Source organism: Hordeum vulgare, chromosome 3H (genome assembly GCF_904849725.1).
Source record: "Hordeum vulgare subsp. vulgare chromosome 3H, MorexV3_pseudomolecules_assembly, whole genome shotgun sequence".
Taxonomy (NCBI): Eukaryota; Viridiplantae; Streptophyta; class Magnoliopsida; order Poales; family Poaceae; genus Hordeum; species Hordeum vulgare.
The window spans coordinates 567,341,983-567,352,523 of NC_058520.1; the positions used below are offsets into that span (position 1 = coordinate 567,341,983).

Consider the following 10,541-nt stretch of genomic DNA (forward strand, 5'->3'; position numbering starts at 1 on the left):
CAAGATCCAACGGGCAGCACACAATCCCTATCCATCTGTTTTCCCCCGTCTATCCTGCCACCACCGGCTTCTCTTCTGCCGAGCAGCCTGACATGTCGTTCCTCCTATCTCAAGTGTCTTCCTCGTCCTTTAGCTTGCCGCCGGCCCTCCCCCTCTCCTCCTCTCACATCGCAGCTCGGGCGGCTCCCAAGTCCATCCGGCGGCTGGCATGGATCCAGCTCCACCCGAGGTCGCCCCAGAGGACGCCCCCGGCCGCCGCCAGGAGGAGGAGGAGGGGGAGGCCGATGAGGAGAGGTGGTCCCGCCTGCTGCCGGAGCTGCTCACCGACATCGTCCGCCGCGTCTACGCCGGCGCCAAGTGCTGGCCCCCGCGCCGCGACGTCGTCGCATGCGCCTGCGTCTGCCGCCGCTGGTGCGGCGCCACCGTCTCCGTCGTCCGCCCTACCCTAGTCGTCTCCCGCGTCCACAACCTGGCCCTGCCCCTGCCCCTGCCCCTGATCCTGGCTTGCTGCTGCTTGCTTGCAACTGTTCGATGCTTCCTTGCTGCTAACATACATTGTCTGATTTTGGTTCAGACCATTGGAAGGTAGGGTTCATCACTGCACATTGGGGAATTTCGTGTGCAGGACCACTTCTTCATTCAACATGAACAAATGGCACTATGTGTTTCTCATCGAAGTGCACGAATAACTTTGCATAGTTAGTTTGAGACAACCATAATCATCTTGAGTTTGTGTGCTCACATAATTCTTCTCCCAAATAGAAAAATATTTATATGATTCCTGTTAGCTCAAAGTATGTTAGTCTTTTGCCTCAAAATTTCATTGCCTCTAATGGTCAGGTTGAGCCGAGCCTAGCCTATCATACGTGCCTCGTTCTCAGCAGCTGCAGACGTTCCCTAAGAAAATAGGCAAGCGCTGCTGAGAAATTGATCGAGGACCGGGGTCGCTAAGGGAAACGAGACGAGCGGTTGATCGGGATGGAGGTTGTGGTGTGGAAGATGCAGCAGCGGGTGAGGAAGGCACGGGAGGAGACGGAGCGATGGTATGATCTCAACTCCCGCCTCCTGTCCCAGTTCTCCAATGTTGCCACCATCATCACTCACCTTCTGGTACCTTTCATTCTCCTCAGATCCTTCTTTGCGCTTATCTGCATCCTACTTGTACGCAACAGCTTCAGTGATGCGCTGCGCGTGATCAATTCCACAGCTGTAATGGGGTTTGAGAAATTTAATAAGTGTGCACGGATCACTGTAAGGTGGTTACAGTACCGAATTTTATTGGTTTCAGTTAAAGAGCAAGCCAAAATTTAGGAATAGGGATACCTGATACTGCTGCTAATATGCAAGCTACACAGAAGGTGCTCATTTAATGTTAGTTGCTCCTTTTTGGGATTATATGTGTGATATCTTCTGATGCAAGGATTTACTACTAGAAGCGAGGTGCATGTTGACCTTATCCTCTTTATTTTCTCCATTTGGTTGCACCTTGAGTTCACCCGTTACTTTTTGATGACCAGCTAAGGCAGTGAGATTGCAGGACCAACTTAGTAAAACCATATTAGGGTGTTTGGTATGTTCATATATGGAAGCTGCTTATTGTGACAATTGGAATCGATTCTTGCATGTTTCTATTGTGGGTATAATTGATACATAGAAGCTTTACTTCTATTTAGGGGTTCTACATGATGATTTAATCGATCTCTATGCTTTCCACACAACCTGGACCAAGGGATGCGCGGATGCACTGCTTCATCAGGAGGAACAAAAGCACCTCCACCTTTTATCTTTATCACAGCTTAACACACGGTAAGTCACCATCAATAAATTTTGGCTCCTTCGTGTTCATAACTCAATTTTATTATAAAATTGGTGCCGCATAATGGGCTACTATAGGGTTTCCACATCTTTTTTTAATAACTAGCGCCAAATTGCCTAGTAATAAGCAACTAAAAGGGCACGTATTTGTCTTTTTCAACGTCCATATTGTACCTGTGATACGTGACGATGCAATCTTATAATCTTATAAAAATTTGTTTAGAATATCGAAAATAATGTAGGTGTTGCCAAATAAGAAGTGCACACACGGGTAACAACGTTGCGCACTCTCCTGCTGCTTGTGACTTTTCCTCGTGCTCCTCCTCAAGATCAGGTGAGGCTTTGCTTCTCTCCATCCCTCTGTTCCACAATGTTTTTTGTTCTGCCTTCATGCGCTGGTTGCAAAAAAAATATGTAATGCATTTCTGTGATAAAGATTTGTGATAAACTACATGTCATTGAAAGATCTGTGATATTTTCCTCTAACTTTTTTCCTGCTAGTGAAAGTTCTGCATTTTTGGATATTTTGGACATATACGGTACAGCAAAACCACATAAATCTGTTATGCACTAGTTCTTTTGTTGCTTAGATAAATCAAAGCATGCATACTCCAATGTCGACTTCTTTGTTTGATATGATTTTATATTGCGGTATATGTTCTGTTAAAAAATGTCCTTGAGAGATCTGTCATTCATTAATATGATTGATGTTTGTGATATAAAAGATTTTCTACACGTCCTTGAATATAAATGGAATATTTCTTTGCTTCTTAAGTATTTTTCAAGTTTCATAGTCCACTAGATCACAAATTCTGTTTTTCCTTTAATAATAAGTACGTAGCTTAATGTTCTCTCAGGAAGTGTGGGAAATTTCTCTAGGAAACTGTATCATATCCTTTGTTGATATTTTCCATGCCATTTGCAGTTATTACCCTATATTTGTCAGCGCTTTGAGATGTACCAGCAACATAAACATTGAGTCTCATGCCGCTGCTCGTCAAATGTTCATTTGTGTTTCCTTACTTTGTTACTTATAGGTTGTCTTGGTTTGACCTTCGTGTCACACACTTTTCATGGATTAATATTAAGGAACCTTTTGTTTACTCTTGTTAAATTGTAGATGCCATGTTATTCTCATTTGTAGGAACAATAAGATTTTAAGAATTTTGGACATGTAATTCATTTTTACCTTTGTTGTAATTCTCTTGTCTCTACTATTTATGAACCTGCATAAATCTAATGTTCTTTTAAATATGCTAGGTATGATTGGGTAGCGGGCTACTCGGTGCTACCCATCATAATCCACGACAACATGATAGTTGCCATCAGAAGAGTCGTCGACAAGACCCTGAATAAACCCTTGAAAGTTTTTTTTTGTTATGTAAGCTGGATTGTACTCCTTCTTAACCTTGTTGTGTGATATATTTAATGAATCTATGTTGTAAATTATCACTACATGATGTATATATTGATATGTTGTATATACATACAGATTCTTTTTTAGCAAAATATATACTTACATATTGCTGCCTATTGTGTGAACGGGTTAGAAACACTTTCTCTTTGGGACAAAATTTGCTGAAGAATGCATTGTATCAAAATTGGGTTGAAAGAAATGCACCAGACCAAATTTGAATTGTGCCTAAATCCATGACGAATTCTGTGACAAAAAGTAATATCCACGTAGGCAGCCACATCATCCCAACTGGTAATCGAAAATCCAACGTGGCATAAGGCTATGACGGATTGTTCCGTCACAATGGTTTGGGCCTGGGCGGGCTTGGGCAAGATCCCTGACGGCCAAGATCCGTCATGGAAGGTACGATGTCAAATTATGACGCGATATACATGACAGATTTCAAATCTGTCAAACATGGACACCCATGACAGTTTTGCACTCATCGGTGACGGATTAGTTCCGTCACGTATTAACAGAATTCTTGTAGTGGAAAGGAGGAAACGCTCGGGAAGCGGAACACCGACGAAGCGCGTACTGATGCCTTTCGTAGCGGTAGGCGTGCTGGTCGCACACGTGGTGGAGGTCCCCCCCCCCCCGGTGGTGTCGCCCATTGTCCACGCGCTGTCATGGCCGGAGCATTACAAAGCTCCGTACTACTACACCATCAAGTAGCTCAATAGGCAGTCCATGGAAACCGACATTGGGTGATATGTCTTAAATGTATATGTAATTGTTTATTGTTAAATAACATCATCTAACCACTTTGTTATGCTTTATGTGTCATTTTATATGTCTCAAATATATATGTAATTGTTTATTGTTAATTTTTTGCAATCGTTGGTTTGTTGCAAAAAATATCTGCAACTGAGATTTTGTTGCATTTTTTTACAACTAGGGTCTTGTTGCAGAAAATTAGAGAAACATAAATTTTATTGCAAAACATAAACCCGTCGTAGATCATTGCAACACCGCATATGTTTCAGAAACATAGTCGTGGTTGCAGTAGGGTGTTTGATGAAGATGCGGCCCTTATTTGGACACGTGTCACACATAAAAGGTGACAGACGCGGCCAATGTTACTCGCCGGATGATGGTAAGCTTTTTCTATATCAGAAGGGAGACGCTACGCGTCCACCGACGGATACGTAATAAGTATCCACCACCGGTATAGCCGTCCGATATAACCGCTGTCGTCCGTCCGATCCGAGATCTTCCGACCAAATAGAACCTGAAACTGATAGCCTGCTGTGGTTCCTACAGACTGCGCCAACCGCAGCCACCGCGTCCAACCACCGCGAAGCCGGCCGCAGCCACCGCCTCCAACCACCGTGGCACCGCCCCGGTAGCAACTGCTCCAACCACCGCGGCGCTGCCCGCAAACCTACGCCGCCCCGCAACCTCACGACGCCGCCAGCACCGGCGTGCCTGAACTCCATGGCGCACCACATCGCGCGCAAGATGGTCGGATCGGACGCCAACCTAGCTGACCGAGCCCGGCCATCTTTCTCATCTCCAAGCGCCTTCGGGGAGCTTCCGCCGCGAGCTGGATCTTCGAGTTGTTTCGCAAATCCTTCGGTGGTGTTTCCTGAACCCACATCGAGCAGATCCCGTCAACAAAATTCGCTGAGACCTCCTGTTTCTGAAACTGTAGCTCTGATCCAAAGTGAAAAGAATGAACACCTGTGTCTTTCTAAACCTGTTCCTGAACCTGCCTAATTTCTGAACTTGTTCCTGAACCTGCCTAGTTTCTGAACCTGTTCTGACTTTTTTTACTAGTGAAAGAATGACATTGTTGCTGAACTTTGTTGCAGAAACAAATGCCTAGTTTCTGAAATTAGTTGGAATGAACCTATTCCTCTGATATAACATAGCAAAAATGAGCCTCTATAGCTTCTGAACAATTGCCTAGTTTCAGAAACTGAACCTGAAAAATTTGCCTGTTTAGTTGTCCCCCAGCTCCCAATTTCAGTTACTATTGATTTTATTTTGATATGTGATTTTTGAGGTATGAAATGATTGTTGCACAATAATTGTGTTGCAGGTACATGTAACTGAAGGTGAAGGAAGCTATGTCCATGGAAATATTTCTGCTCCTGGTGATGAAGATTCAGAAGGTTTGTTGTTTGCTGAAGATGCTGAAGATGCAAGCCAATATGATTCAGATGATGGAGATGTTTCTTCCCAGCCGCTGCCGCCCTATGTTGGGATGGTGTTTGACACAGTTGACGATGCTCGCAAATTCTACAACGACTATGCATTCAAGTTGGGTTTTGGAACGCATATATCTACTTCAAAATTCACCCAGAAGAGAGGCCAAAAGAAAGAGGATGCAACCCTTATAAAGAGGGTCTTTCGATGCGTGCACGCTAGAAAACCCGTTAAAACGGAAACCAGCAGCACGTCAGAGAGCATTGCAACTGGAACCAACAACTCTTGTAGGCAGCCTAGTGAGGGGATGGATGTCACAAGAAAACGTCAAAAAAACAGAATGCTCCGTCATGATTGTAAGGCGCATATGATTGTTGGGCTAAGGGAGGGGAGGTGGACAGTGACTTGTTTTGTTGCGGAGCATACACATCCGATGATGGATCAGCCGGAGCGTGTTAGGTACTACCGCTCCCATCGCAGCATACCCAGCGAAGATTACCAACTGTTGTTGACGATGCATGATGTGAACCTCTCCAATTCAGAATGCATGAGTGTCCTTGGTAGGATCCATGGAGGTGACACTAGGATACTCCCGTATGTGAAGAGAGACGTTACAAATGAACGTGCAAAGCTCCGTAGAGGGTTAACATTCCGAGACATGGATATGACAGTGAAGTATTTTGAGAGGAGGAAGGGTGAGAATCAAGAGTTTTTCTTTGCGAAACAGCAAGATCCTGCAACAAACTCTGTGACTGCCTTGTTTTGGGTTGATGGGAGAACAAGGGCGTTGTACCTTAAATACAAAGATTGTGTATTCTTCGATACAACATTCTGCACAAACAGATACAACATGCCATTTGCTCCTATAGTTGGTGTAAACAACCACCTCCAGACAATTGCACTAGGATGTGCCCTGTTGCCGGATGAAACTATTGACACATTTAAGTGGGTGTTCCAGCAGTGGATGGTTGCGATGGATAACGAGCATCCTGCCAGCATCATGACTGACCAGGACCAAGCCATGGCAACAGCCATTGATCAAGTGTTCCCGAACACTTGCCATAGGTGTTGCAAGTTTCATGTGCTTAGCAATGCACGGTCCAAGTTGGGGAGGTTGTTGAGCATGAACGAGGCTTTTGCAGATGTGTTCTACACTTGTATCAACCAATCTGAAACTGTTTTAGAATTTGAGGAAACATGGCAGCACATGTTGCATGGTTTTGAAGTTGCAGAAAACAAACACCTCAAGAATATGTGGCGAACAAGGCACACGTGGGCACCAGCATATTTCAAGAACAAATTCTTCCCGTTCACAAGCACAACAGGCAGGTCTGAGGGGCTCAACTCATATTTCAAGACCCTGATTCGACCAGCTGACTCCGTTTGGAGGTTTGTGCAGCAATATGAAATGTGTCAGGAAACTATGCTTGATCGTGAGGACAATGCTGGATTCACTGGTGAAACAACAACTCCACCACTATACTCTCGGTAGACATACTTCTCATGATTTGCCAAAAAATCAAAAAGCAAAACAAAAAAAATTTTGTTGTTGACTTATTTTTTTCTTATGTTGTTGCAGCTACAACATTGAGCGCCAAGCTGCTGCGTACTACACCCGCAATGTCTTTGGTAAGTTTCAGAAACAGGTGACAGCTTCTACTGGCTTCATTATCAACCAAGACATTGACTACCAAGGACATGGTGCCATGTTTGAGCTGAAAGCAACCTCCTATGAGAATCTGAAGGCATATTCTGTGCGTGTTGTGATGGACGAAGGGCTGTTTGAGTGCAGCTGCCACTACTTTGAGATGAATGGGCTGATTTGTGCACACATAATAAGGGCAATGGTTCATCTCAACGTGCAAGTAATTCCACAGCAATACTTATTGGAGAGATGGTCTGAAGCAGCCACAACAAGCATGGGTAGGACTGGCAGGTTGCTGGACTTTGGGCACCCCTCGACAAACACTCTGAAATACAACTCGCTGTGTCAAAGGTTGACATGGATTGCCTCTAATGCATGTTGCAATGATGATGCCTACAAAATATTGGATGATGCAATTAAAGCCCTTGAGCCTGCCATAGCAGCGGCCAAGAGAGGAGCCATGCATGTTCAACAAGCTGCACAGCAGAGTGAACCTCCAACAGCAGCCGCTGCGGCAACGGTACCACTAAATGGTGACATGCGACAATACCAAAGCTCCGATATGCTGCAAAACCCAGCTCGTGTGCCTAAGAAAGGGCGACCAACTGATAGAGAGAAGAGAAAGAAGACGCTTGTAGAGCAGCGAGATGATGAACAAAAGAAGAAGATGAAAAATCAAGAGAAAAAAGCAACAACGTCAGGCAAGACAACAGCTCCAAAAAGGACTGTTCGCTGCAAGCACTGCAACGAATTAGGACACAACATTCAAACATGTGGCACCCTAAGAGATGCAATGGAGGCAGCAACTGCACCACAAAAATGCCAATTCTGCTCTGTGGTTGGACATGCAGTTCCACAATGTCAGTACTTGAGAGCTGTGCTTGCAAATGATCAAAGAGTTGGCCAAATGACGCAACTGAACCTGTAGGAAAAAAGATCGACAAAAAAATGGAGGCGACCAAACAGTAGACAATTTTTTTGTTTTATTTTCATCTTGATAAAAAATAGACAGTGTTTGGAAAAACAGGGTCTGATTCATGTAGCTTCACTTATTGTTGATCATATATTTTGTAACTGTACTTATTTCATCTCGTTATACAAAGTTTGATATATACTATTTCCTGCAACGAATGTCATGCTGCATAAAATGTGTTGCAGAAATGATTTACAAATAGAAACCCCGTTTCAGAAATGTGGCTAGAAGTAATGAAGCGAGAAAATAAGGAAGCAAAAATACAGTGTGGTCCCTGTTCATGATCTTGTTGTGTTTTAGTTGCTGCAAAAAAAATACAGTGTGTCCCCTGTTCATGATCTTGTTACGGAAAAAATCTTGTTTATGTTGATTTTCATTTTTGCAAGGGCGTGCATATCTTGCAGAGATATATCCATGAGAAAAATTACTAATATACCAAAATGTTACATAAAAAAACATGTTACACAGACATCATCAGGATCATCCATCAGGAAAAACACATCATCACGAAACACATCATCAGGATCAGGAAACTACCCGTTTGTATTTGGGATTTTGTCATGTGTATAAATGAGGATCAGGTAACTGCAAACTAGATAATGTACCAGCTAGATAATGTACCACATCTACTAGAGAACTCCGTTGCAAAAACATGTCGCGTACACATGCACTGAAAAAAGAAGAAGCCTAAACTACTACTAGCTACATCTTGTTGCGGTCGACCATCCACTTGAATCTAAGACTTTTTCAGCAACTTCTGGAGCTCCTCCTCCGAGCTGAGTGTGTTTTGCGGGTGTTTGAAAAGCTTTGCTGCGATGTACTTGCGGAAGTTGAGCAACGAAGTTGTGTCCTGATCGTACACATCAACAAAAGAAAAACACATGTTTAGATACTACTAGCAAAAAAAGGGAAAAGCTATTGTGTGCGCAACAAAGATTACGCAACACATGTTTCACAAAAAAAATGAGTAGCAAGAAAAGAGGAAAGGCAAAGTCATACTGTGCTGAATGGCTTTAACCCTTTTGCAGTTAAATTCTCCATGTATAGAATAGCAAACAAGCCGCAATCAAATCTGCCAGGGGAAAAAAGTTGGAGAAAAATGAGATCACATATATGAAATAAAAAGTTGCCATAAATAATGTATAATTGCGGAAAACACTACATTGTTGACTGTTTTGGGTAGCCTGATGGATTGAAGCGCTCAAACTTGTCTAGATCATGCTTCCATGGGTTTCTTTCCCTGACCAGAGTTTTGAAGTTCTCTATCTGCAAAAATGGAGGTTGGTTGCTTTCGAAACATTGATTTGAAAAAAAATCATGGATGGCGAGAAAAGAAGAAAACAAATGCTAACCCATACCAAATTGCAACAAGGCTTCTCGAGGATGCTGACATAGTCAGAGTCTTGACTGTTGGAGTCGAAAACGTTTAACTGTTTATGCATCAAGTTTACAACGACAAGCGCCCAATGATCTTGTTTCACAATGGTGAAGAACAACTGCAAAAATGAATTATACAGGGGTCGGTTGGTGTTGTCATGGGGGACGCTGGCCAATCTGTGGTGGCCTGGTACTGTCATGCATATCGTGGAGTTGCAGAAAAAGCATATGCAAAAATGAAAATACTACTTCCCTGACTCTCCACACACTGGATGCTATCTACTGGTTTCAATGCAGAAGCAAAAAGTTTTAAAAAAAGTCGCAGCATGTCAAAGGCAGAAGCACATTTTAAACATTTTTAGTTGGAGAATTAGTTGCAGCATTTTTTTATTGCATAATTGGTGTTGTTGTAGTTATTTCTGCAACGGTGGAAGAATTATTTCGCAACGGTGGTCTAGTTGTTGAAAGTTTCTGCAACATATGTCATGGTTCTGAAATTAACAAAAAGCCTTACTTGATCACATTTGGCAATGTCATTCTTCTCACAGGCCCTTTTGAAATCTTTGTTGCATGAATTTGGATTGAATGAACTTGGGTCCACACTGAGTTTTGTCTGTATACATAAGCAAAAACATCGCAACAAACAGAAAGTGAAAAAGGAGTGTGGCTATCATCTAAAACATACTATGTTGTGTTGAAAATTGTCAAGTGACAACAATATGGAACAAGATGGATAGTTAACTCACAGCAACATGCGGTGAGAATGCAAACTTCCTAGGCTTGCTTGAGTTGTACATGTGCTCAATGTTGAAACTTTCAATATAGAGTGACATCACCTCGTTGTTCACATGAGCCCGCTTTTTGAGCCCGTTGCTGAAATGTTTGAATGAAATATCGAAACCACCTATCCTTATGAATGAAGGGCTAATTTGTTACAAGAGAGGACATAAACTTGGTTAGTAGTTGTGAAACTATTGTTCTGGTTTATTTTATCTTAGCACACAAAAAAGAAAAAATGCATGAAAAGAAACTTACAGTGGCTCGCCTCGAGGTGGGTCCTTTATCTTGTAATTGGTACAACAGTACCTCTGGTATATCGCATCATCCATTGCATCAATTTTTTT

At 42.9% G+C, this 10,541-nt stretch overlaps 1 protein-coding gene across 1 annotated transcript; it reads left to right on the plus strand.

The window, feature by feature from the left end:
* Window positions 1–978: 978 nt before the first annotated feature.
* Window positions 979–7,995, plus strand: LOC123442055 (protein FAR1-RELATED SEQUENCE 9-like). The gene is made up of 6 exons (XM_045118171.1): window positions 979–1,043; window positions 1,173–1,251; window positions 4,535–4,735; window positions 5,316–5,764; window positions 5,867–6,910; window positions 7,002–7,995. Exons 1-6 carry the CDS (start codon window positions 979–981, stop codon window positions 7,993–7,995), a joined length of 2,832 nt encoding a protein of 943 aa, XP_044974106.1.
* The last annotated feature ends 2,546 nt before the right edge of the window (window positions 7,996–10,541 follow it).

Coding starts and splice junctions, on each gene's coding strand:
- LOC123442055 (XM_045118171.1), top strand. CDS start 979: ATGGAGGTTGTGGTGTGGAAGATGCAGCAGCGGGTGAGGAAGGCACGG. Junction 1,044..1,172: donor CGGGAGGAGACGGAGCGATG/GTATGATCTCAA, acceptor TGTACGCAACAG/CTTCAGTGATGCGCTGCGCG. Junction 6,911..7,001: donor ACTCCACCACTATACTCTCG/GTAGACATACTT, acceptor ATGTTGTTGCAG/CTACAACATTGAGCGCCAAG.